This window comes from Acinonyx jubatus, chromosome B3 (genome assembly GCF_027475565.1).
Source record: "Acinonyx jubatus isolate Ajub_Pintada_27869175 chromosome B3, VMU_Ajub_asm_v1.0, whole genome shotgun sequence".
Taxonomy (NCBI): Eukaryota; Metazoa; Chordata; class Mammalia; order Carnivora; family Felidae; genus Acinonyx; species Acinonyx jubatus.
The window spans coordinates 141193691-141221450 of record NC_069386.1 but is presented as its reverse complement, the minus strand read 5'-3'; the positions used below and the strand labels follow the sequence as shown (position 1 = coordinate 141221450).

The 27760-nt window shown below is 51.4% G+C and overlaps 1 protein-coding gene across 5 annotated transcripts in view; it reads right to left on the bottom strand.

Moving 5' to 3' along the window:
* PPP2R5C (protein phosphatase 2 regulatory subunit B'gamma) overlaps positions 1-27760 on the bottom strand; it is a 128203-nt gene that overhangs the window by 15111 nt on the left and 85332 nt on the right. For all 5 annotated transcript variants that reach the window (XM_027066640.2, XM_027066641.2, XM_015073342.3 and 2 more), the window contains 8 exons: positions 18217-18327; positions 17064-17156; positions 16848-16978; positions 12322-12381; positions 10240-10348; positions 8763-8816; positions 3338-3508; positions 2069-2196 (listed from right to left, as the gene is read on the bottom strand). In XM_027066640.2, coding sequence (XP_026922441.1) covers positions 2069-2196; positions 3338-3508; positions 8763-8816; positions 10240-10348; positions 12322-12381; positions 16848-16978; positions 17064-17156; positions 18217-18327 — 857 coding nt within the window. The remainder of the gene's footprint in view (positions 1-2068; positions 2197-3337; positions 3509-8762; positions 8817-10239; positions 10349-12321; positions 12382-16847; positions 16979-17063; positions 17157-18216; positions 18328-27760) is intronic.

Below are 27760 nucleotides of genomic sequence, written 5' to 3'. Positions count from 1 at the left end.
GCAGGGGCCTGCTTGGATTTTCTCTCTCTGTCCCTCTCCCACTCACGCCCTTTCTCTCTTAGAAACAAACATTTGAGAATGTATACGTAATTAAAACCCACTGGGATGTGTCGGGGACAATAACGGAAACCCTTTATTTCCCATAAACGTCAGTTTCCTTTTAATCTTATTAATTAAGAAAAGTTTTTAATCATGCCAAAACAGAGCTCTGGAAGACAGAATATAAAATTACCATAAGATAGCTTAATGGCACTTAACTCCCGGCTCTGACACCCATGAGAGGGGGGAGGCCCCGCTGCTCTGAGACCCAGTGGGGTCCGGAGAGGATGCCAGTCCCCCTCGCCATCAGACGACAGCCACAAGGGGACCGCGGTGAGGTCAGCAGAACTGCCCTGGGGTACCTAGATGGCTGTTAGTTAAGCGTCCGACTTCCTTCGGCTCAGGTCATGATCTCACAGTTTGTGGGTTCGAGCCCCACATCGGGCCCTGTGCTGGCAGCTCAGAGCCTGGAGCCTGTTTCAGAGTCTGTGTCTCCCTCTCTCTCTGCCCCTCCCCTGCTTGTGCTTTCTCTCTCTCTCAAAAATAATTAAAAAAAAGAAAAATTGAGACCAAAAAACCTCCCCAAAGCAAGAACTGCCCAGCAGAGCCTGGTCAACCCACAGCGTCGTGAGCAACGGCAGAAAAACTTAAGCCTCGAACCGTGACTACTGCTGCTGCTGCTGCTGCTTTTGTGGTTGTTGCAGGATTCACAGCTACTTCTGAACTCACTTCATGATACCCAACTCGCATTTGGAAACACCTGAAATAACCCTTCTTTCTTTGCAACCGGCAGGGCTTTGCAGCCGGTCAGCGGTCACTGCTGACTCTCCTGTCACACTAAATGACACACAGGGACGAGGGCTACACTCCGTCACCTGCTGAGTGCAGCGAGAAATGCACGTTACATAGAAAAGGTTGCTGAAAGTCGATATACTGAGGCGGGGTCTGCTGGGCCGTACACACCCAGGACCCGGCGGCTGGGGCTGCGACCCCTACAGCCGCGTGCCCACGGCGAACGTTCACCGGATACCGGTTAGGTGCCTGGGACCCTACATCTATCAGCCTCACCTCCATGAACTTCACAAGGAGGTGACGGTGGCTGCAAATGCTTTCTGCACATGAGCACTGATTTTCTTGATGAATCAACACAAATCACCGAGGCGGATGCCAACATTCTCTATTTCTCAGATGAGGAAACTGTGGCCGAGCGAGAGGGGGCGAGGACGTGAGCTGGGACGGTGGGAGGGTGTGCGCGAGACCCTGTGAGCCGGACCGCCAGCTCGCGAGTGTGGCCCGACCGCCACCGGCCACCGCCCCGAGTCCTGCTCTCCTCGCCTGTAAACAAGGGGGCGGCACTGGGTATGGAGGCTCTGCCTCCTGCTTTCAGATCTGATTGAACGACTATCATCTAGAAAAAGGGCCGAAAGGAGAGAAGGAGGCAACAGCAAAGCCCTGGGGCCTGTAGTCACATAAACGGTAAGTGACACGAGCACCAGTCGGGAACCCGCACTGACTGTTCCCTTCAAGGTGTGAGAAGACCGCTGCCCAGTGTCTCTATCCTTGCTAAAGGGGCAGGACGAGGGAGAGAGAAGCAAATCCGAGACTCCCGAGGTTGTGTTTCTAGTCCCTGCTCGGCCCTTGCACAGGCGGGTGGCTCGTGCTCTCTTGGAGGGGTCCCCAGAGAGTGTGGCCGAGGCTCGGGGTGGCCCCCGTGCTCCCGCGGGGACTGCGCCCCGTGAGGCTTCGCGGCCGCCTTCAGCTCCTTGGGAGGGGTCCCTACGGCGAGGCCAGGAAGGCGCTGCCCCAACAAACGTGCCTCCGTGTTGGCGTGAAACGGGGGCGAGGAGGCGAAGACAAGGCCACAGATACAGTCCCGCTCCTACTTCACTGTGAGCCCAACAGACAAACAAACAAACAAACAAATCTACGTTTTGGTTTTTAACTGCTATCTCAGACTTAATTGGACTGAGGCATCAGCAAGATTTGCAAAGTTTTCCAGGGCCCCGCGGGCGGCAGCCGGCTCGCTCACTTGTTCCAGTGGGTCTTGGAGTTGCGGTACAAGGACGGGAACATGATGGGAAGGATCTTGGCTGCGTTGTCACTGATTAGACTCATGATGTACTCATTGTTCCAGTAATACAGCGCTCGCTCCGCCACCTGGAAGATGGAGGGCACAGCTGTTGTGACCATGGCGACAAACATCCAGCAATGCCCTCCCCACGACTCTGTGAACAGGCAACGAATTACACTGGGTTAGAGAATCATCTCCACAAACCCCAAATGCTCCAGACCGTAACCCTGAAGAGCCCTCAACCAAAGGGAGAGGACTTCTTGTACAGCAGGAAAACGGTCACTCTTTCCTCCACTCACTCAACACACACTTACACCGGACCCTGGGCTACCACTGGGGACACAGGTCAACCGCCTTCCTTCCTCACGCCTCCCACCCACCCCTACCCAGCGCGGGGCTCTGAGGTGTCAGCAGTGAGCAGGGGGAGTGGAGCTTCCGTTCTGGGGGGGAAGACCAATGAGGGGAGAATGAATTTACTAGAAGGGGTAGGTCGGGGGCACGCAGCAGCTAGGAAGGGGACATGTGTGGGGCAGAATGCATCCCCAGGAGGGCCCTGATGGAGGAAGGGCAGGTGTCAGGTGGTGCGGGGAGGGGGGTGCGGTGGCTGGAAGAGGGCCAGGAGGAGCCCAGTGGGGACAGCCAGTGAGCAAGGGCACGGGAACGGGGGCGGGCATGTGGGTGGGACCGCCTTGCTCACGGTGAGCTGGTGATACAGGCCAGTATGTCCAATGGAGGCAGACAGGCTAAGCACGGGCCCTGAGGACGACCTCAGAATGAGGCCCGGAAGGCTGCACAAGGGGCCGAGGAAAGCAGGATGTGACTGGGGTGCCCCTCAAACAGGATTGGGTGGGGGACAAAAGTCAGAACGTGTGTGTGTGTTGGAAACAAAGTGCTTGTGGGGGCCGAGTTTTATGTCACCTACAAGTGCCCACCCCTCAGCTGTGGACGGCAGGGTTTTACGCATTTGGGGCACACTGAACATAAAGACAGGTTCACAGAGGGGCCAGGACTAATCACTCTTGGCGAGAAACATGTTTTCAGGGAGGGGGTCGAGATGCTGGGGTGCGTTTGACAGAATTAAGGTCCTAGCATCTTATTTTGAAGTACAGCTAGGCTGGGAGTTTACCTCCCAATTACACGAGAAGCCAAGTATGACCTGCGATACCCCAAAGCCTGTCACCTCCGACGCGGACGCGGACATGAGGCCCTTCCCCCCGCCCTGTGTACCTGGAAGTGTGGGCTGGACACACACTTGGCCAGCTGCCGGAAGAGGGGTTCCATGACCTTCACAAATTCCGATGGTTCGATTACGTCTAAGATCTCTTCTAACTCATTTAAGAACATGACTTCTTTCGGACTGTGAGTCTTTGGCCAGTATTTGAGAAGGGCCATCACCACCTACCGAAGAGACAACACATGGCGTGACGTCCGTGATGCCGGCATCTGTGAGTTAAGAGTTCTGTTTTTCATGAGGGTGTCCCCCCCCCCGCAAGCAGAGCATCACAAGAAGGTGCTGCTCTGTTCCTTACAGAAGGAACAGCAATTCAGTAAATTAGCACTTTTTTTTTTTTTTTTATAATTAGAGAAACAGGTCAAACTTATTTGCTTAAGAAATGCAACTTTAATTTCTGTGACCCTCTCTCTTGGACCTCCACGGGAGTAGGTCCTTTTAGGAATAAATAGGTTAAAAAACAAGCAGTTCGGAGGGTTGAGAGAGAAAGAACAATGGAGAAACAGGGAGCATATGAGCTCGTGTATTCGTTCGGTGCACAAGCAGCCAGTTCTGAGAGTGTTGGCGACACACGTGCGTATGTACAATCTGTTTATCTCCAATCGATCTTTCACGTGTATTTATACGTAAACGTATGTACTACGTGTGTACACGTGGTGTTTCGACTGTGCTAACTAAACTGTGCTAAAATGTATCAAAGGAGAGAGACATGGAGTAAGTTGACGCTGTTACCAGCTCACGCCACGCAGGGCTGCGGAGGGACCCGGGGTCGGGCCCTGCTGTCCCCTGTGTGCGTGACCAGTGACCTCGGGCCGGTAACTACCTCCAGGGGCCGCGAGGACCTTGCATCTGAGCACTGGCCCGCGGACGGCATGGCAGCGCGGCCTCAGATGGGACCCCGCCAGGGAGCATCTGTGCGGCCCGCCCCCTCGAGGCACGTTGAGCCGGATGGTGGCAGCTTCCTCGTTTGTGGGGACTGGACCTTGTGTTCCTTGCCCAAGTCAGACGGGTAGAAGGAGTTTCGGTGGGGCAACCTTTCTTCACCTCCCTCCTTTAGTTTCCAAATTTCCTCCTGCAACCACACCAGTAAAGATCGTCCACCCAAAATATCAGATTTGGCTTGGTGAGGATTAAGAATACGTATTTCTAGAGGCGAGCCACCTTAATTCTAAAATAGTACAAGGACCCACAACATTTGCGTACAATTACACGTGCACGCTTGCCCATGTATGACAGCAACCGGTCACTCTCAAGCAGCCCTTTGCCGGTCACGGCCATTTCGGGAACTGCTGTCTCAACCCCTAGCATCAGGACGGCTGTGAAAATCACTGCAAATGTCAGCCCGTCCGGGGCGGCTGGTGGCTTCCACTGGCTGTACAGACACCCCTGCAGAGCTCGGCACGCCAGCTGCTCGCTGCCGTGGCTAAAAACATGGCAGGCCTTCGAACAACGTCCGGCTGGGACAGCTCTGTGAATGCTTTTGGCATTCAGGCTCCTGGGTAATCTTTGATGGTATTACATTTTATAAAACCCCAAAATTTATAAGAAAATCCCCCTAGTTCTGAAGTCTGATCTAAACATTTATAGCATGATGATCTCTAAAAATAATTTCTTAAAAAAAAAATCGATGATTTAATGATTTTTTTCTCCTACTTGTTGCTCAAAATCACTCAGTGAACATTTACTGAGCACCTGCTATCTACCAGCAGTCGGGGAGCCACTGTTAAGAACACAGCAGGTGTCACTCACTTCACAAAGCCACTCTTCCTTGACGTTTGTCAAATGGAGCTTTAGTAGGAAAAATACAGTGATACACGGGACACAGAACACACCTGGTTTAGCTACTCAATGTCTCTGGAAAAGGTGCTGTTTCTGGAATCAGAGCCCCACGCTGGACCTACTTTTCACACTACTGGGAACAACCTATGGCTGGTACCCATGGCTTTGGAGCTTGGCAGCGCTTTGGCGAAGAGGGGCCTGCCTGGGAAGCTGATCTAGGCAAAAGCGGCTCTTTGCACGTCACGTGCCGAACTTTCCTTCGGAAAGTCAACAGGCTGCCGCTCTCCGGACAGGGCTGGGGAGGGCAGGCGAGCCCGGGCGTGCATGCTAGTGGCTCTGGCCTGGTGCCTGGGGAGCCCCCTCCCCTGAATACCAGGGAAAAAGAGTTCCCACCAGACCCTGTAGTAAAAGTCGAGTAGCCTAAAGCAACAGGTGCGTGAAAACATGATTTTACTTCTGTCCACAATCTGCCGAGCTCCCGTTCTTACAACAGTGTATGTGTTCAACGTGCCCAGAAAGCTTTTCAGCACCATACACAGTTTACAAGTAGAAAGATTAATTACAGACCTTAAACGGGAGCAACACAGGTCTTTTAGACGTATCATACTTTAAACATTCCTGACCTTGGCCGCACTAGCTTCAGGGGCGCCTTGGGTCCAGGACCCTGAGACCCATGTGTGTACCGTGTCCTTCTTAGTGCTGCTGAGTGGACACGCTCCTTCACAAGAGTTTACCCGTTCTTTTTATAACCAACAAACTTTCAGTGCTGAAGTAAGACAGATCAGCCTTTGTATTTTCATAATATGTGAATTTCAAAGGAAGGCGCTCACTAAGGCGAGGGTCTGAATGTTTTCAACGTGAAGAAAACTAAATCTGCTTTCTGTGGCCGAGAGACAGCATTATGTTGTCCGCACTGTAGGGAATCCAGGAACGAAGTGATGCTGGGTGGCAATCCTGGGGCGTGTGGGGGCCCGAAGCTCCTCTGTGCCCGAGATGTCAGGGCCCAATCGCAGCCAGCCCGCCGTCTGTCAGCTGCAGTCGAGGGCTCTCACTCCTGCGAGGTTCTACCAGCTCGACCAGTGGGAACTAAACACGAGCCCTGTCAGCCTTCACCCTACTCTCGGGCGCAGGAGAACGGAGGCCTGCTGAAGCAGGACTGGGACCTGGGCTGCGACGGACCCGGCCGGGGTCCGGGGTGCCACACCAAAGGCCGGGTGTGGGGGAAACACGGCCAAGACTGGGTGGATTCTTTAGCCCCCAAAGAGTATGAGAAACATACACAGTGAAGAGTCAGAAGAGGAAAAGGCATGTGTTAGAATCTGTTCCCATATTACTTTTTCCAGCAACGGTTCTCACCCTTCATTTTTTTTAATGTTTATTCTTTTTTGACAGAGAAAGAGAGGGAGCACAAACAGGGGAAGGGGCAGAGAAAGAAGCAGACACCGAATCTGAAGCAGGCTCCATGCTGTCAGCACAGAGCCCGACACGGGGCTGGAACTCACCAACTGTGAGACCATGATCTGAGCTGAAGTCGGACGCTCAACTGACTAAGCCACCCAGGCACCCCTGGTTCTCACCCTTTAGTTTGGAGACGTCCTTCAAACTCAGAGGAACTGAGCACAGGGCACCACTGGAGAAGAGGCTTTATCCCTGGTGCTTCCCAAGTTTTCTCTCAAGGCGGATACCCTAGTCTAAGTGGGGGAAACTCTCCTGGTTTGACACTGAAGTCTGGTAAGTTTGGTGCCTTTCCTTGGGGGCTTCCAGAATCTCAGAGCTGGGGCGGAGGCGTGCGGGGGCCCCGGGAAGGGGAGCTGGGCAGGCGTTGGGGGGTGATGTCAAGGGCTTTTCCTGAGTTGGTGGGTGACACATGGTGTCTACGTTTGGAGTTTAGAAGCTCAGAAAAAGCAGAGATCAGGAGCCCGTGTAACTTGCAAACAGAGCATTACGGATTCCTCATGCATTTCCACTATAAAACACAGCCTCATGGGACCACTGTGAAAGACGGCCAAGGGGACAGAGAAGATGCCGGAATGATGACATTTGCCTTTCTTATTCCACCAGTAACTTTGAAAAGAATATTCAAACACTGAAACTGGCACTCAGTACTTCTCACTCAGTATCATCTTACTCAATGATAAAAAACAACCAGTTAATAAAAAATGGGCGGTGGATCTAAAGACGTTTGTCCGAGACCCACGGGTGGCCAACAGGCGCTGGAAGAGATGCCCAACGTCTCCAGTCAAGAGGGGAATGCAAGTCAAAAAGCCACCGAGAGACACCACCATGCACTCACTAGGTGCTAGAATAAAAGAAGGGACAACAAGTGATGACGGAGAAAGTGGGACCCTGAAACCCCATGTGGCCACTGCGGAGGACAGTCTGGTGGCCCCTCACAAGGCTAAACACGGGATTCCTGCCTGATCCGGCAATTCCACTCTGAATTGCACGCCCAGCGGTACTGAGAGCAGGGACTTGCACAGACACCTGCACGGCCACGTTCACAGCCACACGGCTCGCATTATCACAAGGGATGGAAGCAAGCCCAGCGTCCACAGATAGAGGAGCAGATGAACACCACACAAGGGAGAAAGGGAGAGTGCACGGCCACACCCGGGGATGGAGTTCCGACACAGGCACGGCCTGCACGAGCCCTGAGGACGTCCTATGCGATGCCACCCATCTGAGGTGCCCCGAGGAGGCAAACTTGTAGAGACAGAGGCAGGTGAGAGGTCACCAGGGGGCGGGCAGGGGGGAAGCGGGAGTCGGTGTCCAGGGGTGGGGTGGGGGTGGGGGGACAGAGTTTCTGTCTGGGGCAATGTGATGACAAAGTTCTGGAACAGTGGTGACAGCTGTGTGGCCCTGGGATGTAACTCATGCCCCTCGTGCACTGAAAATGGCAAATTTCACGTTGTATATGCTTCACCACGATTACAATAATCGATAGCGTAATATACCAAAAAGCCACTGAATGGTACACTTTAAGTGGGTGAATTGTATGGCATGTGAATTATATCTCGATAAAGCTGTTAAAAAAAGCACATTCAAATGCTTAGCCTGGCACCCAACACACTCAACTTTGTTAATCTGGGCCACAACCGCTTTTCATTTCTAAGAAAGATCACACGCCAAGAAATTGGGAGATCTGAACGCTCAGTGGCAGCAACCTGTCACGGTCGACTCAGCGAACACGGAGTCGCTACCCTCGAAGGCGGAAGGAACTTCTCAGGCCGTAAGGCTCTTTGGCACAAGCGTTTCGAGAACTCACTGCGCGTGGTCTGACCGAAGCCGGTTACCAGCGTGGTTAGACCAAGATCTCACACAGTCCCGCACGCGACCCAGCGACCACGACCGCTCAAGCGTGTCACGTTCGAAGGAGTCAAGCCCCGCACAGAGAGGACGGCAATCCGATCGTGTACAATAATCGCCGCCGTAACGGAACTTGTAAGTAAAATCACGACAGTCTGAAAGCACACAGCACGTGCGGGAAATCGGTGCGTCTGTCGGCAGTGTGACTCGAGGTGAGAAGCGGTCTGGACGGCTCTGTGGCCCGCGGACCCACCTCGGTACCCACACTCAGGGAAGCCCGCACGTGACGCCACCGCCCACACGTGACGCCACCGCCCGGCCGGGGAAGGTACTCACCGGTTCGGTGAGGGTGCTGTCCTTCTCTAAGAACTGCACGACGCAGTACGCCAGCTGGAAAGGAGGAGAGGAAGCGTCAACCCCGTGCTGTGACCCGGCAATGCCGCGTCTCCCGCTGCCACGTGCTGCCCCCGTCCCTCCAGGTGGCGCCCGCCGGGCGGGCACGGGCTCCCCGCCACAAGCCCTGCCGGGGCTCTGACGGGGACTGTCGGGGACCAGGTGCAGCAGAAAGCTAAAAAAAATCAGGAGACAGCCTTCTGGACTAACACCAACAGGTAAGCCCGGGGTTGATGGGGATTTTTCTCCTGGTCTTTTTGGAGACTGTAATGAACAAGTGACCTAAGAGCTGGGAAAAACCAAATTAAAATCTGCTTCCATCTTCAACCTCTGAACTGTTAATCCCTCTTCTATAGAACAGTTAACAGGGGGCGCCCGGGAGGCTCAGTGGGCTGAGTGTCTGATTCTTGGTTTAGGCTCCGGTCATGATCTCACGGTTTGTGAGTTCAAGCCCCGTGTCCAGCTCTGCACTGACAGTGTGGGGCCTGCTGGGGATTCTCTCTTTCTCTCTGCCCCTCCATCACTGTCCCTTGCTCTCTCTCAAAAATAAATAAACTTAATTAAAAAAACAATCAACAGGACCACGATCTGGTTGGATATAAAGATACTATCACCAGTTAACAGCAAAGAGAAGGAAAAAAAATGCCTCAAAGTAAAATACTTCCCAGGAAGCCGACGTCATTAGAATCAAGTCAAGAATAGGCTTTCTGTGATTCATCCCAAGCCGCTCCCAACGTGAGGGACAGAGGTGCCCACTGGCTGCCAGAGCCACTCAGAGCTGCTGGTGAACGGGCACGTGGCCTGTCCCTGACCCTCGGCACTTGTCTACGCAGGATTCACGGGGGCAAAAGTGAAGGAAAAACCTCCTCTTCTGGCAAAGTGCGGCCAGCTAACCGGGTATCAACACTTACTGACCGAATTTTCAGTGAAACTGTAGATTTCTGCAAACTGTAAAAAGCCCACAGCTTAGTTAACTCTCATTTTCGTAGGCCATTTCACTGGCTGCAGAGAGATTTTTCCTTGAAGGAGCCAAATTTGATTGATTTATTTTTTAATGTTTATTTTTGAGACAGAAAGAGAGAGAGAGACAGAGCATGAGCTGGGGACGGACAGAGAGACTGAGACACAGAACCCGAAGCAGGCTCCAGGCTCCGAGCTGTCGGCACAGAGCCCGATGCGGGACTCGAACGCATGAACTGCGAGATCGTGACCTGAGCTGCAGTCGGACGCCCAACCGATTGAGCCACCCAGGCGCCCCCCTGTATCCTTTCAATTATCACCAGAAACGACATCTGCAAGGCGACGTGAGCGCACCCCCAGGGAACGGCTGGGGCTCTGTGTCCGAGCTCACTGCCGCTCACATGGAGACACCCAGCTAGTGCACGCCCCCACCGACATAATGCTGCGGAGCACCCCTTACCTGTGGATGGTAGACGCTCAGAGATTTCACTTTGTGCAAAGGTAGCAACACCTTCAATAAGAAAATCTTGTGCTCTTCTTTTAGTGGTAAGGCAAATCCATTAATTATGCTGCGAAAACAGAATGTATTCCAAGTCTGAATACTCACAAATTCCAGGTTAAAAAAAAAGCCTTGACTTTCAGCACAACTATCAGTAAGTGAAATGTACGTTTCACAAAAGAGGCGGACATTAGCAGAAATTAAAAAGAAAATGAAATACCTTCCAAGAAGCATAGTCATTTTTATCTTTGTTAGTAACTAGAAGATAATTCTAAAATTCTGGTTTGTGGGGCGTTACCCAGAACAGGAGTCCCTGGGGGCGACACTGGCTTCTTTCGACAGGCCTGGAGGCCGGGCAGCTCAGGTGGGACTCCAGCTCCACAGCTGGCACCTTCCCTTGGCCTTCACCCACTTTTAGGAAGTCACACTTCCCCCGAGAAATTCGGGTTCATTACCCTAATGCTGGCAGAAGTGAGTCTGTGTGTGCAGAACGGGAGCTGGTTAAGAATCAGCCAGAAAGCTGCTCCCTCCTGCAGAGAAAGGGGGTCTTGATCCTAGTCTTTAAACTGAAGTTTTGGGGGCGCCTGGGTGGCTCAGTAGGTTAAGCGTCCGACTTCAGCTCAGGTCACGATCTCGCGGTCCATGAGTTCGAGCCCCGCGTCGGGCTCTGGGCTGATGGCTCAGAGCCTGGAGCCTGCTTCCGATTCTGTGTCTCCCTCTCTCTCTGACCCTCCCCCGTTCGTGCTCTGTCTCTGTCTCAAAAATAAATAAACTTAAAAAAAAAAAATAAACTGAAGTTTTGGTCTCTGATGTCAAGTAGCTTATCTACTGGTGCCCAGTTGGGCAAGCAGGCTTCGTTATTTACTATTTATCTGGTTTTATTATTAGGGAAGCACAGACACGTGGTAGGGCCACAGAGCAGTCAAGCGAGTTCTAGACTGTTCCGTGCCATCCAGGAGGCAGGGTCTGTCTGAAGAGGGCATTAGCGACGACCTGCTCCTTCACATGGGGGAGGCCCACAAGACCAAACAACTCTTCCAGGGGGATAAAATCAGCGATCCCAGCTGCTGGGAGCGTGGAGGCCTGTGCGCACGCCGTGCCCGGCCGCGCTGGACATCTCACACAGCGCGCCGTCCTCGCGACAGCCCTGTGAGGGGATCATCCCCCACCTTGCTAAGGAAACGGCAGCCGAGAGTGGTTAAGGGAGGTCGTACAACTAGGAAGGGCCCCTGGACCGCTCGCTACGCTCTCCTGAGCGAGAGAAACCCGCCCAATGTGCTGACGCAGGTCAAAGCAGAATTCTCCACAAGGACTGATGGTTTTTTCAAGTTAGATCTAAAATAGCGAGCACCGTCTTCTCAGTGCGACTGGAGCACAGATCGACTGGAAGCTGACAGTGTTCCCTGAGACAGGTTTCTTGTGTCCCGAAGGCTTTGGGGATCATCAGATTAAACACCAGCGAAGAGGACCCCTCCCCACAGGACCTTCAGCTGCTAATGCAGCTGAGTCCCCAGGAAGGTGCCGGGAGAGCACTTCCAAGTTTATTTGGCTGTGGAACCCCAAGGCACTCTCTTTGGGAAAGAGCGGGTTGGAGGTCTGATATAAAATCTATAGGTCACTGATGAAAAAAAAATGGTAGCAAGCAAGAACTCTACTTGGGTGAAGACGGTGAAATTTCTGAAACGTTAATGTTACAAGTATACATATGAAAAATTTATAAAATGAAAGCAATTAGAAATGTTAGCATTTACTCAATACCCCCAAGGTATAATAAATGATCCGTTCTAAATGTCAAAACATAAACCCTCTTAGCCATCTTCAAGGAGGCATGCGGAACAGAGTCTGTGCACGGAGCCGTGTACACAAGAAGGCTTCTTGTCTGGGGGGCTCTAACCCAAGACCTCACCCACCCCTTCCATCAAGCGAGGTCTTGGTTCCCTTGGAAATGGTTTCCATTGCCTCGCTCTGGAGAGGGCTCTCGACTCCGTGAACTGGATCATTCTGGAATAAATTCCACGTCACTGCCAGGAGCACAGCACTCACCTCCCCAGGATTTCCAGTAATTCCGCTATGCCGTTGTGATGCTCTGTTTCATAAATAAACCTAGAAAAAGCAGTTTGCCATTTAGAATGAGACACTGAGGTAATAGCTGGAAAGACCACAATCCTCTGAACGAGGAAACGATGCACTTGGGGGGAGTGTCACACACATGCCTGGTGGCAGGCACGCCTCCTGGAGAACTGTCCTGGGGGCGGCTCACCCTTCCCGACGCGACGCGACTGTGCAATTTCCGCCCCAACATTTTATTTTGGGAGTTTGCAATCACAGAGAAAGGTCGAAAGGTCTGTGCTGTGAGCACTCGCCTTCCAGCCACCCGTGTGTGACAATGCGCCACTGCTGTCCTCCTGACCGTGCGTACATCCCTCTCCGTCCCTTACCTTAGCCTGATTTCTTTGCTTCGTGCCAGCCCGACTTGACGCCTTGCTCAATTTTAAAGCCTCTGAGAGTTAGGCCAGTCTGTGCAAGGGCAGAAGCTCCTTCCTTCCCACTGGGCCCTCTCACCTATGTCCTCACAGACACCCTGCTCGGCCCCCACGCTGCTCCAAGCGCCACCTTCTGGAACCCCGATGTGGGCAGCTGATCTGCGTCCTCTGAGAAGCCTCTCCTGCTGTGCCCACATCAGCCTGAGGACAGGCGAGGACTTTTTGTCACCATGTCCCCGGTGTTAGAGCATCTGTCCTATGCCTGAACGCGTGCGGTAAAAGGCTGGGGACACCAAGGAGGGCAACGTGTCCCCACCGCCGGAGGACTTCCCCAGAAGGCAGGAGCTCACTCCTGCCCACGCCTCGCCATGCGCCTGTGTGGTAGGAGTCTGGGAAAGGTTTCTGCCTCTCACTCGACAATGAAGTTTAGAGGCAGCTCCAAGCCTAAAATAAGAGTTTGTGATAATTACAGAAACCTGACTCTGAAATCTCGTCCTTGTTGGAAACGAGCGGAACGGGGCTGTCAAGGTAAAGAACAGGTCAGATACCCACAGGATGGGAGAGATTTCCAGAGGGTGGGCCTGAAGATTTCTACGTTTTCGAACGACCAGGATCCTTCAAGGCTGTGGGGCCTGACCGGGGCCCTGTGGGAGGTTAAACGGCGTGGAAGGGAAGGCAGGGCGAGCGCGGGGGTCTGGGAACTGGAGTGGGGTGGGCCGCAGGTGGGCAAGGGGTTCATGTGGCGGTGGGGGTGAGCGCCTCACGCAGGCTGGCGGCGGCACCTGAGCAGAGAACCATGGTGCCACGGACACGAGTGTGGCCACAGCACCGAGGTGAGGTGGGGATTTACCCAGATGGCCCGGGGCGACCTGGGTGGCAGGAAACGGGCACTGCGGTCATGTTGCAGGTGACGCGTTCGAGCCGCTGCTGGACACGTCCCTCATGTCCCCTCCCTCCCCCCACCTGCCTAGAGACTGGAGGATGTCCCCAGGGAGTCCTGCCCTCCGTGGTGCATGTCCACGGACAAGCACTTTAATTTACAGAACTCGACCGGACGCTCCCTTGTGTTTTGCTTGTTTTCTGGGTTTACAGGTGCCACATCGTAGCTTTGTAGGAAGTGCAGCCACGTCACCTGAGCGCCCTCGTTGGCGAGCTGGGGGCTGGGGGAGCAGTGGGCTGCACGAGGTGCCCAGAGACCCCAGAGCTGGGCTCTGGGCCTTGGGAAGAGGGGCCGAACCCTCAGAGTCGCGCGGGATCCAGCCACACTGGCCGACAAGCATGAACAAGGATGGCCTTCAGCTACAATCCGTTTTGTTCTCCTGAGTCAACATTACTATATTCTTACTGATAAAGCCTTCATTGCTATCTTAACCTGAACTGAAGGAGGTATAAAAATGAGAAAATTAGTACAATTCTCCCTCTTATTCTTCCAGACAGGAAAGAGAGGAAGTTGCAGATGGGAAGAGAGCCATAAAGACGCATGCAGAACAGGCCAGCGTTTCTCACTTGTCCAACTAAAAAGGAATCAGGACTCTCTAGAAGCTGAGCCAGAACCTGCTTATCAGAGACCGCCTCCGAAACGGAACTTCCCCCCTGCAGGACGTGCTCTGAGCCGCACATGAACAGGTGGGACCTGTCCCCCTCTCTGTGCATCTGTCGTCCTGTGAGTTGGTCAGATCGACACAGAAGGCAGGGTGAATGTGCTTCACTTCCTGGCCGAGCCTCGCAGAGGCTTCTTCCCTCCTGGAGGCCGGCTGCAGCCCTGCCCCGAGCCACCCGGACTGGCCAGCCCACCGCAGGCCGTGTGCAGCACCAGACCTGCCCACGGGGCCCAGTTCCGATTACAGAACTGTGAGAATAAACAAATTAAAAAAAAATATGATAGTTACAGAGAAGACAGCTGAAACACAAAAGTGCCACACTCTAGCACAGAGCACTCAGAATTGAATTTTGTGCAATAACTTTGGAATAGTAATCTATTTAAATATTTTATTTATTATATTGAGGTTCTTTAAGGTAGGAGACCTTTTTTAAAAAAAAATTTTTTTTTACATTTATTTATTTTTGAGAGAGAGAGAGAGAGAGAGAGAGAGAGACAAAGCACAAGTTGGGGAGGGGCAGAGGGAGAAGGAGATGCAGAATCTGAAGCACACTCCAGGCTCCGAGCAGTCAGCACAGACCCCGACGTGGGGCCTGAACCCACAAACCGTGAGATTGTGACCCGAGCCGAAGTCGGACGCCCAACCGACCGAGCCACCCAGGTGCCCCGTGGTATGAGACCTTTTAACACAAGTGTTGATTTGTGATTCTGCTATCTGAACAAAACCTGTTTTAAAGAAAAAACCTCACTTTAGGTGGACCTTTAATTTTAGGCCTAAAAGATCAGAATTTAAACTGTCCCTGTTCTTCGTTGTTTAAACGATGTACATAACATCTTGATAGATAAGTACATCAGCCACATAATGATCCTGTTCAAGAGGAAGCATGATGCCAAGAAACGTGAGCAGGGAACGTGACATTTAGGAATCGCGATGGCATTCTCTGACCGCAGTCGGTGCCGGTCCTGGAATGTAGGGACCTTGGAAGGAGCTCAAAGGAAGACCACGCACACCGGGAGCTCTGACACCGGACTGTCCTATCAAGTGTGAAGAGACAGCCGCAGACCCCGGTGACCACGGGAGGGTGGGGTGGGGGCACACCAGGGCCGGGCTGGGCACGGGACAGGGATGGGCCCTGGAATCCCCAGAGGCTGCTGGTCTCCATGGTGGGATCTCACTTCCCACATCCAGTGTCTCCATGTGTCTCAGGGCCCCTCTCCTTCTCCCTTGCTGGGTCATGGTGTCTAAGAAGGGACCCACCATCCTCTGTGGCGCTCCGGGCAAGGGCCTGTACGTCACCTTCACTCTGGCACTGTGGCCAGACTATGTGAAACCTGCCTGCTTTCTTACCTCACAGAGGGGCCTGCCCACGGAGCCTGTCACCGCTAGGATTTGTCACCACTGAGACCCGTCCTGGAGTCAGGGATGCCCAAAGTCTTAGAATACACCACTCATTCGGTAATCTTTCCAGGGATGGGTAAGAAACCACATTAACTCTCTCATCCATCAACATTCATCTGATACCACCACGGGCCGGGCGTGAAGCTGGCCCTGAGAGCGTGCGGTGTTCGGCCCACACACCCCCTGCCTATGGGGAGGCCTGTCGGCCAAGCCAGGGGCTGCGTCCTGGTGGGGGGCTGTGTCCGGAGGCCTTGGGAGGCTGTGGAGAAGGGCAGGTGGAAAGAATGTTCCAGGAGGGTCAACAAAGGCCGCCGAGGCGCTAGTGTGGAAGGAGCCGGAGGTGAGCAGAGACACAAATGAGGAGGATGGAAGGGCGGCCTGGACGCGCACACGGGCCTCGCCCGGGGCTCATGCCCAATCACCAGTGGCCCGTGTGGCTCAGGCAGCAGCAGAAACACGGGGATGTCGGCAGGCAGGTGGAGGGGTGTTCAGATGGTAAGAACCAACGAGAGGCGGGGGCCAGGGTGGGGGTGGGACTTGCAATGTCATGGAACATTCTTTCAAGAGCCTCGTGGCTGTGCCCTCCCCCAGGTAAACCCAGGCAGGGTAGCCTCTGTGGTCGTGTAGGCCTAGGGACGGCCGGGCCCACCTGCACCTGCCGTGGCCAGCAGGGCCTCTCCTGCCCCGGGTACACGCGGGTCCCCAGGCCTCTGGTACAATTCTCCATCTTATGAGTTTCTAAGGATCCCTGCTTTACTCCTCACTCCTGCCTCTCCGAGATGCACGGGAGGGTGGAGTAACACACAGGCAGAAGGACGGACCGTTGGCTCTGGACAGGTTCCGGATGGACCCGCACCCAGGTAAGTGGAAACAGAAACACAGGAAGGCTGAGTGGGGAGGTGCTGGGGGTGGGTGAGGGAGGGGAGCAGGCAGAGAAGGGGGGGGGGCAGGAGGGGTGGGGGGGGAAGGGAGGCCGCCCCCACTCCCCAGTCACCTGCCAAACGGAAGGATGGGGTGAGGGGAGCATTAGGTGTGGATGCGAGCATCATCATGCAAAAAGAGAGCTATTACCCACACGTCGACTTACCTATAAAATATATTATTTATCTGTTTTCTGATGTAAGCTCTTAAGCCTAAGAATTTTCCATAGATTCTGTGAAGGGTAGTTTTAAGAAAGTCTCTCTCTCGAGGATCTTCACTGTCAAAGAGCTCTAAAAGCTTCAAGAAGAAAAAGACACTTAGTGGCTCAGGATTCCCGCTCGGTAGATTACGGCTTTTGTAGTTTCAGCTAATTTGTACCTACCTGCAATACAAATTTCTGATCAATATATTTCTTCGCTATATTAGGTTGGAAATCTGGAGACTCTAAAAATCTTAAGAAAAATTCATAAACAAGCTAGAAGGAAAAAAACAACAACAATGAATCAAATAACATGGTATTTTATAAGATAGAGATCAAAGACACCCATGAGTTGAATATCTGCCTGAAAATATTAGCTTTAAAAAATAAAGCCACATTATCTACAGAATTAATGCCAAATTACATGGCTTAATCAAGTTATAACTGACGATAATAATTATTTTATTTAGCTAAGAACCACAGACTATACCCTTAAGTGGCATTTAAGCAAAATGGTACCCATGGCCGATGTCACCAATGCTTAACCGACGCTGGTCAGAGACCACAGTGCGTAGCAGCCACAGCCGGTGGGATCTACATCCTGCCACCTACACGTGTCCTGGGCAGAGCCGGACGGACTGGAAGCTGGGACGGCTTGGCGAGCGGGTCCCAGACGCAGTCACCCACCGCTGGGAGGTCCCTCCCCTGCATCAGAGGGTTGCCTGCTGTTGTGGTTACACAGCAAACCCACCTGCCTTGGCGGGATGTTCTGCCACCGAGACAGCCCCCCTTTGTGATCTGTTCCCCATCTAGCTCGTTCCCAGCTTCCACCTTTCCGTCTCCCTTCCTGCGGACGACCCAGACCCTGACCTGGCACACGGCCTGCACATACTCTGCTCGTGCTGGGCTCCGTGCCTTCTCAGGCGTCCAGCCTCGTCAACGACCAACTTTTTGCTTTACAAATGTGTTAGAAAAAGGTGTCAGTCAGCGGGTGAGCTCTGGGGTGCGCTGCATCTAGGTACCGTAAACAGGAAGTGTCTGCAAAGGGCTTCAATTCCATGGCTATCAACCAAGCAGTCATTTCCACTGCAGACATACAGACAACTCCGTATCTTTGTAGTTGGGGTAAAGTGTTCAAACAAACAAAAACGCCATTCGATGTTCTCACTTCTGCTGAAATGCCTTCCTTGTATGCACAGGTTTACAAATCACGGGGGCACCTGCCACCAGCTGGGGTGAGGCCTTAGGGCCAGTGCACTTGCTTTAGAGGAAAACCTCACAGACACACACATTCAACTCCTGCCCCGGTTTCGGGGGCGCTCCCAGAGTTCAGTACCTGTAGATGAGGCCAGGCTGCCTCTAACGTCGGCTCGTCCTCCTCGGGGTCAAATTCTGCTCCCGTAGGATTGGAGGAAGGTGGTAACGTTCGGAACATGTTAACTGCAAACTGAAATCCACATATTCTAGAATTATAACCAGGGCATTAAAAATATTTACAGATAACAGTTGAAAGAACGTTTACAGAAAACATTAAAAAAACATTTACAGAAAAATATTTAATTCTAACAATTGCTGCTTCCGGTGGTGGTTGGGCTCGTCCTTATTCTCAAGATCGAGAAGCAGTGTGGATCCCCAACGAGATTTTGGGTCAAAACTGCAGCAGGAAACGTGGCCGTGGACAGGTGGCCACCCCGAGACTCCTGCCTCACTCTGAGCCACCAAACTCACGGGCGGCTACCACCAACCGGTGCCGGTGGGCAGTGGGGAGGTCAAGGTCTCCACCGTGGGTGCAAAGCGAGGAGGCAGGCATCGTGCTGGGAAGGAAGGGTGAGATTATGAAGGGAACAGCGGAGACTGAACGACCGGGACTGAACGACCGGCAATGGAGCGCCGGCCCCTCGTGTGAGCCTGCCCCAGGGGGCCCGTGTGAGCCTGCCCCAGGGGGCCCCTGCGAGCCACAGAGGACAGCCAGCAGAGGGCCCCGGGCTACATGGTCATGATCTTACTCTGCGTGGACTCACCAAGAAATGACTTGAGAAGAGATTTCTCTGGACTTTGAATGAACCCCTCATGCAACTCGCTGCCTGTTTTTCTTTATATTGTCCTTTACCACGGACTCCCACCCCCGCTCCATTTATTTCCAGCTTCATAAAAGTCAGTGTTTTACGACAGACGTTTCTACATGAAGTCTAGAATTCTCTGGAGCACAGGTACACTTTAATGCCCACATGGTTAATCTCTAAATTAAGCACAACATACACGGACAAATTGGTGATATAAAATGTTTGGTTTTTCTGTATCATCGATTTATAACCCACTCTTTCTTTATAGTAATTTAGATACGATTAGTTGCCTTACGGAATCTCTGAACCCGCCATATGCCGGTTACAGAACTGGGCTCCGGTGACTGGCTCTCACAGACGAGCAGAGCAAGACCTCTGCCCCTCCCAACCCCTCAAAGCACAAAATCCAAACACCGGCCACACAAGGTTAAGACCCAGCTCCATGACGGCGTGCAGGACGTCCTTGTGGACAGTCCAGGGCAAGCTTGCCGTCCAGGCATCCAGTCTAAGAGAGACGGAGCTAAAACCCCAGGTCATCCACTGTGCTTCCTCCCGTCTTTACTGTACTGACCCTGAACTCTGAGCCTTAACATCATGTTTCGTGAAGGAAAACACCCCCTCTTCAAGCCATCAGCTACAAAAGCCCCGAGCATGAAACGTTTGTTGTCTCTGTTGTCTGAGACGAGGAGCAGGTGCAAAGAATCAGAGCAATGGGGCTGAGACGGTGCAGGAGTGGAAGGAACAAAAAAATGGTTGGAAATCCAGAAACAAGTAAAAAAAAAACCCTTAGTAAAAAAAGAGAAAATACTCCTAGAATGTAAGTAGAAAGTAAACCTGGGAACCTGGGGGCAGGGTCCTGAAGAGACCTCCCAAACAACAGGGGACTAAGGAACAGAGGCTGTGACAGGTGCTGCCAGGTGGACGGGACATGTCCCCCGTCACTGGCCCCCAGGGGATGGGGCAGTGAGGGACTCTTCCAGCATGCTGACCCTGAAGCCCACAGAAGCGAGCAGGCAGACTCGAGGGACTCCCACACCAAGGGAAGGCCACACCCTGGTGGGTCCCGCTCCCCTGGGGCTTGCAGAGGGCAGCAGACCGGCCCTGGGACCCCCCAGCCTTTTGCCCCTTCCTTCCAGGGCTAGGGAAGCGTGGAGAGTAGAGTCAGTTGGGATCTGGGGCCCGTAAGGGAGTGTGGCATTCATGAGCTGGGTTTTCTACGCTCTCCCTCAAAGCCAAATGGCTGGGGGTTCCCACAGTCACCCAGAGACTGGGGACGCTTGAAGAGAGCGAGGCGGGGGAGAGCCTCAGGCTGAGCACAGGAGGGCAGAGCCCACGTGGTGTCCCCGGGCAGCCAAGAAGTCGGGGGACGTGCGATGTGCCTGCCTCCCTTGGAGACTCGCCGGAGAAGCCGGAGTCCCACACGGGACGGGACTGCCATGCGGGTACAGGGGAGCCGCTCGGGCCCAGCCAGGCCCCCCTCACGTTCCTCAGCGGCCAGCCCCCAGAGAGACTAACCAGGGCCAGGAGAGCAGGGCCTGACGGACCACAGCCAGAGTGGGAGCCCCCCCAACTCTCCCCATCATCGAACACTAATCGGGGCGTCACCGGGAAGGTAACTGTGGCCAACATCTACAGTCTCAGACTGAGCACAGATCACCCTCGAGGACACGGGGGGCCTCATCCACTCGGCCGGCAAGCCTGAGGAGCGGAGCTTTGGGTTTTCCTGGGGAAGAAGAAACCCCCTGGGGGGCAGCATCAGCTCCTGCCCGAGGGAGGTCCTGGAAATCCGTCTCTCAGGTTCTCTATCCTACTGGTAGTTTCTCTGATCAACCTCCGACGGACACACCTGGCTAGTTAGATTCTTAGTCAACTGGCTCTATTCCACCGGAAGTGAAGCTAAGGACTGCGTTCCCGGGTGAAGCCAGGCGCACCGTGTCACCAAATCCCAGACGTGGAGTCAGGAGTCTGCGGGGCTGCTGGACCAACTTGCTTTTAACGCAGACGTCCTCATTTCAGTCTCCCTGAAGCACAACCATCCCCGATCCGGGAAGTTTTATTAGTGGCCAACTCTAATTGGCGTAAGTTCTTTCTTTCACAAGACAAAACAATCTCACGCCGTAACTTCCACTCACCTTTCCTACCACGTGACGCTCCATTAATTCAATGCTCGTCTCTAGAAAAGGCTAAATGTACTAAAACGAACATCTGGAGAAGAGCAGAAGGCAAGCGGCAGGCCACGTCGCATTGTTCTTGGGTTTCAAAACCTCTTTGCACAAAAGCCGCAGGGTCAAGGGAGCGGAGCGCCGTGTGCTGACGTCTGCGTGTCTGGATGGGGTTCGGTCTGAGCACCACACGAGGCGGTCTTCATCGTCCTCGTGCCACAAAAACCCACGGGAAGATGTGGACCAGATGCGTTCTCACGCGCCGAGTGAGTGTGCGCCCCGAGGTGCGGACCCAGCCAGGATCAGACTACGCAGACAGGCTGGCAAGGCTGCCTTCTGACTCAGAAGCAGGCCCTGCACATGGAAAAACCTGCCCACGCCTCGGTTTTCTCACATGTTGAAAGTGAGTGAATCTGCTCTCGGCACCGGGCCCGTGTGAAATGGGACAGCAACGCGCACGTGCAGTTTCCACGCACGTGGGCGCACACCGTGCGGGGTGGGACTGACCCCGTAATACGAGGAAGCACCTGCTCTCTCGACACTCCCGCTTTCGGTGTTTAAAATCACCCCTGTGGGTGCTCCCCTCCAGAGGGCTGCAATTATGGAATTAGATGCAAACCGAACTGGCTTGGGAAGTAACCTTATGGGAAACTGCTGAGATTCCACAGCATCCTGACGCCTTTCTGGATCTGTAGTACTCACGACCAATGGGTGAACTAATAGAATGTTCACGCCCTGACGTAACTGAGGTACAGCAGAACATACTAAGGCTGACAACAGGAAGGGACACTCCTACGAACAGCACCGAGAGTCTGATTTCAGAGACAATGAGGAAAGAAAGGTTGATTATTCCATCCTTCCTTCTCGACCACAAAGGCCGTTCCACTATGTTGTTTATTGTTCTATTCACGTGAACGGGATTTATAAAGGTTGAGTCCACCCAAGGCCAAACTCCGTTTGTCTAGATGCTCTTCCTCCCACAACAGAAACAGATGCATTCTGGGGCTGGCGGGGTGAGGGGAAAAGTGGGAAGTTTTTTCCCCAACGTTTATTTCCTGAGAGAGAGAGAGAAAGGTAGAGAGAGAGATAGGGAGGAAGGGAGGGAGGGAGAACAAACAGGGGAAGGGCAGAGAGGGAGACACAGACTCCGAAGAGGCTCCAGGCTCCGAGCTGTCGGCACAGAGCCCGACGTGGGGCTCGAACCCATAAACTGTGAGATCATGGCCTGAGCCAAACTTGGATGTTCAACTGACTGAGCCACCCAGGCAGCTGTCAGCATTTTTTTTTTTTTTTTTAACATTTATTCATTTTTGAAAGACAGAGACAGAGCGCAAATGGGGAAGGGGCAGAGAGAGAGGAGTCACAGAATATGAAGCAGGCTCCAGGCTCCAAGCTGTCAGCACGGAGCCCGATGCGGGGCTCAAACTCACAAACCAAGAGATCATGACCTGAGCTGCAGTCAGCCGCCCAACCGACTGAGCCACCCAGGAGCCCCAGCATTTTTAAAAAATGGAACATTGTGTTTGGAAATGTTACATCAAATCTGAAAAAGCCAACAGGCAACAGAATAGACCACTGCAGCTGGGTATGATACAAAAACCAAAAATACAAATGGGAAACTAACATGAACACCTTCTCCACTAACAGTGACATAATTAGGGAATGTAATTAACAGGAGGAGCCCAGGAACACAGTCCCAGAAGTGACCCCTTGGTCACTAGGAACTCACTGCCCGGTCACAAGGCCCCAATGGAGAGAGCATAAACCCTAATAAAGGGCACAGAAGAATATTCAAACAAATGAAGGAATCTTCCTTTCCCTGGTGTGGGGCGACGTCCTATTACAAAGATAACTTCTCCACAAGGCAACCTGTACACTGAATGCAATCTTAAACATAATTCTAACTGGATTTTTGATGAACTCAAATAAGGTTAGGTGAATGATAAAAATCCTAGTGGCAATCTTAAGAGAAAACCTGTGCATTTCCTCATTTGGGAGGTTAGCTCAAGCCTGCTCTCATGGTAGGGTCCAGGTGTTACCCCAGGAATGTGCACATTCCGCAGGAGACTGACACCCAACAACATCAATACTCACACTGAAAGCAAGTCGCTTGCATACCCTCATCAATCAAAAGGCGCAGACCTCTGACTGAATAAAGTAACCCTCAGCTCCTTACTGTCAGCAACAAGCCTGCTTTAAATATAAAAACACAAATCGGTCACAAGTAAAAGTAAGGAAAAAGACATTCCAGGTTCACATGAGTCAAGAGAGAGAGCAGAAGTGGCTATATTAACATCAAAGTGGTTTTCGGAGCAATTAAGACGACCAGGGATAAAGACGATCACTCCATAATGATAAAGGAGTCAACCAATAAGTAATACCAATATCTATGCACTGAATGACACGATATAAAACTTGACAGGACTGTAAGAAAAAGACAATAAGCAATTAGAAAATGAACAGCGCTGATTACAACAGCACCAAAAGATGAAATATTTATGAGCCTAAAAAAATACATGTAGGATCTGTATGCTGAAAGCCACAACACGATGCCAAAATGGAGACATACTGTGTTCATGGACTATGGGTAAGGTATCAGCTCTCCCCGAATCTACAGAGTAGTGCGATTTCAATCGAAACGCCTGAAGGATAGTTTGTAGATAAAACCAAACTGATTCTAAAATTTATATGGAAAAGTAAAATAACTAGATAGGCAAACAGCTTTGAGAAAGAAAAAGAGGATCGAAGCATTCACACTACCTGATGTCAAAATTTACTATGAAGTGACATGACAGTAATGAAGACAGTGTGGCATCGGCGAGAAGATCCCTAATCAATGGAACAGAAGAGAGTCCAGAAACAGACTCACAAATATGGTCAACTGACTTATGACAAAGGTGCAAAAGAAATTAACCATTTCAAAGAATGATTAGCCCTTTCAGTAAGTGGAATAGTTGGACAGCCATATGCTACAAAATGAACCTCAGCCAAAATGAATCACAGACCGAAATATAAAATATACAGCTATAAAACCACAGGGGTGCCTGGGTGGCTCGGTCGGTTAAGCATCCGACTCTTGATTTCGGCTCAGGTCATGATCTCACACGCTGACAGCACGGAGCCTGCTTGGGATTCTCTCTCTCCCTCTCTCTACCCCTCCCCTCCCAAAGTAAATAAACATTAAAAAAACCCTATAAAACCATAAACATTTTAAGAGAGATATCTTTGTGAGCTTGGGTTAGGCAAAGACTTCTCAGATATGATACCAAAAGAAACAAATCACAAGTCAGACTTCATCTAAATTAAAACTCTGTAAAAAACACTGGGTTAAAATAAAAACACAAGCCATAGACTGAAAGAAGGTAGACTGGCAAAGGTTTGTATGCAGAATACGTAAAGAAGCCTCCAGCTCAATAATAAGAAAACAAACAACCCAATTAAAACATGGGCAAATGATCTGAATAGACACTTCAGCAAGGAAGATCTACAAATGGTGAACAAGCACGGGAAAAAATGTTCAGCATCATTAGTCACTAGGTAAATGCAAATCAAAGCCAAAATGAGAGGGGCACCTGGCTGGCTCAGTCAGTAAAACAGGTGACTCTTGATCTCAGCACTGTGGGTTCAAGCCCCACGTGGGGTGGAGAGATTACTTGAAAATTAAAAAAAAAAAAAAAAAGCCAAAATGAGGTTAAAGGACTGAGGACCCCGGTGTTGACAAGGACTCAGAGCAACCTCAATCCTTACACCCTGCTGGCACGGAAAGTGAGTTAGGAAGTTAAACATATGACATGACCCAGGAGTCCTGCCTGTTTACCCGAGTGAAGTGAAAACCCATGTCCAAAACTCGCACATGAATACTTACAGCAGTTCTATTGCCCCACATGCCCCTCAACTGGGGAATGGATAAACCGTGGTACGTCTATGTAGTGAGATACCACTGAGCAGCTGACGGGAACAAACCGCTGGGGTGGACCTTGAACACATTATGCAGAATGAAGGAAGCTGGATTCAAAAGGCCACAGACCGTATGAGCCCACCTACGTGACATTCTGGAAAAGACGATATGGGAGAGCTGCGGACTGATCAGTGGTGGCTAGGGACAACAGGGGAGAAGTCTTGACTATACAAAGGAGTAGCCAAATAATTTTTTGGGAGGGTAATGAAACTGCTCTCGATTTTGATCGGGTGGTGATTACATGGTTATATGTATGTGTCTGTTCACTAAAAAGACTGAACTTTGCTGTATGTAAATTAAGAATTAATTTTAAAACATGCTATCAAAGGATACTTCTTGTCCATAAGTTCCCAAACCTCGGTTCACAACGTCCTTAGCATCTCAGGAGTTTCTCCACTGTGCCCCTAGATCAAAAGAAATACTCTTCCACTTAGGAGCTTTAAAAACGCCCAGCTTTACTGGGGTATAATTGAGATACAATTAATGGTATGTGTTTCAAGTGTACAATCTGATACTGAAAAAAATGTTTTTATTTTTGGGGGTGGGGTGGGGGGGAGCAGAGAATCCGAAGCAAGCTCTACGCTGACAGCCAAGAGCCTGATGCGGGGCTTGAACCCACGAACCGTGAGATCAAGACCTGAGGTGAAGTTGGACACTTAACTGACTGAACCACCCAGGTGCCCCTCTAATCTGACATGTTTATCATATGCATACATCCGGGAAACCATCATACAATCAGGATAATAAACACATTTGTCATCCCCCAGGGTTCTCAGAAGCCTTCTGAAGAAATAATAAACATACACCGGTTGGCTAGAAATGGGTATGGGTATGGGTAGAACTGGGGAGGTGTGGAGTAAGAAGAAATACTAACTGGTGCGTATTTCGATTAGAAAACAAACGTGCATTTCTTTGATGGTTTGAAAACATTAAGCCAAGGAGGACTCTCCAAAAACAGTAAGAACAAATCTCAAAGCAGATATTGATATTACTGACACTGAAAGTAGAAAAGTCCCTCTCTGGATTTCAGAAAGCACCACACGTTTTAATATGTTTAAAGTTCCCTGCTGATGTTTGCTTCTCTAACCCATGCTCCTCTGACTGGCTAAACAAAAACAACGAAGCCGAAAGGGGAATGCCTGATTTAAATCCTCACTTGAAAGAAATCCGTAGACTATTTGAAGCTTTCCTGCTTAATATACTATCTTCTTTAACCAAAACGTGCATTCCTCTCCCATTTCCAAAGCATCTTCACCCTCACAACACGTAGTACTTTCCAGAACACACTGTAAGTATCAGATGTGAAAATAGAGAAGAACGTCAACATGTGAGTACAGGACAATCACCCTGGGTCTGTGGGCAGTAAACCCCTCATAGGGACCCAAGAAGAATTGCTTTGCCCTTAATGGAAAACGCTGACTTGAACCCTAAGCATCAAAGAAATGACTTGTAAAGCACTATCTGGTCATTTACAAGCAATAGAGAGGACAATGACATGATGGGCTCATTTTCCCTGGAAACCTAGCCAATGTCCTGGTAAGAAGAGCATCACCATCACACCACGTATACAAAGTTTCTTACTGTTGTTTTAAGTTTATTTATTTTGGGATGCCTGGGTGGCTCCGTCAGTTAAGCATCTGACTTCGGCTCAGGTCACAATTTCATGGTTTGTGAGTTCAAGCCCTGCATTGGGCTCTGTGCTGATGGCTCAGAGCCTGGAGCCTGCTTCAGATTCTGGGTCTCCTCTCTCTGCCCATCCCCCTCTTGTGATCTGTCTCTGTCTGTAAATAAATAAATAAATTAATGAAAAAAAAAAAAAAAAAAAGGATCTTGGGCGCCTGGGTGGCTCCATCAGTTAAGCGTCTGACTTCGGCTCAGGTCACGATCTTGCAGTCTGAGTTCGAGCCCCGTGTTGGGCTCTGTGCTGACAGCTCAGAGCCTGGAGCCTGCTTCAGATTCTGTGTCTCCTCTCTGCCCATCCCCCTCTTGTGATCTGTCTCTGTCTCTAAATAAATAAATAAATGAATGAATGAATGAATGAATGAATAAATAAATAAATAAATAAAAGTATCTTGGGTGCCTGGGTGGCTCTATCAGTTAAGTGTCCTACTTCGGCTCAGGTCACTATCTTGCAGTCTGAGTTCGAGCCCCACGTCGGGCTCTGTGCTGACAGCTCAGAGCCTGGAGCCTGCTTTGGATTCTATGTCTCCCTCTCTCTCTGTCCCTCCCCTGCTTGTGCTCTGTCTCTCAAAAAATGAACGTCAAAAATTTTTTTTAAAAATTTGAGAGAGACAGAGAACAAGTGGGGGAGGGGTGGGGGGGGAGAGAGAGAGAGAGAGAGAGAGAGAGAGAGAGAAAGAGGATTTGAAGTGGTCTCTGTGTTGACAGCACAGAGCCCCACGTGGGCCTCAAACTCATGAACTATGAGATCATGACCTGAGCCGAAGTCAGAGCCACTCAGGTGGCCCAGAAGCGACATCTCTAACAAGCACCCAGGTGGTGCTGATGCTGCTGCCTTGGAGCAGTGTGCTTCTGGAAGAGTGGTTCTCACCCTCTGGTTTTCAGACCCCCTTAAATTCCTAAATGTTACCGAGGACCCCAAAGAGCTTTGGCTTATGAGTCATTTCTGATGTCAACTGCGTTAGAAATTAAACCAGAAAAATTAAAAAAAACATGAATCCATTAAAAAATACTAAG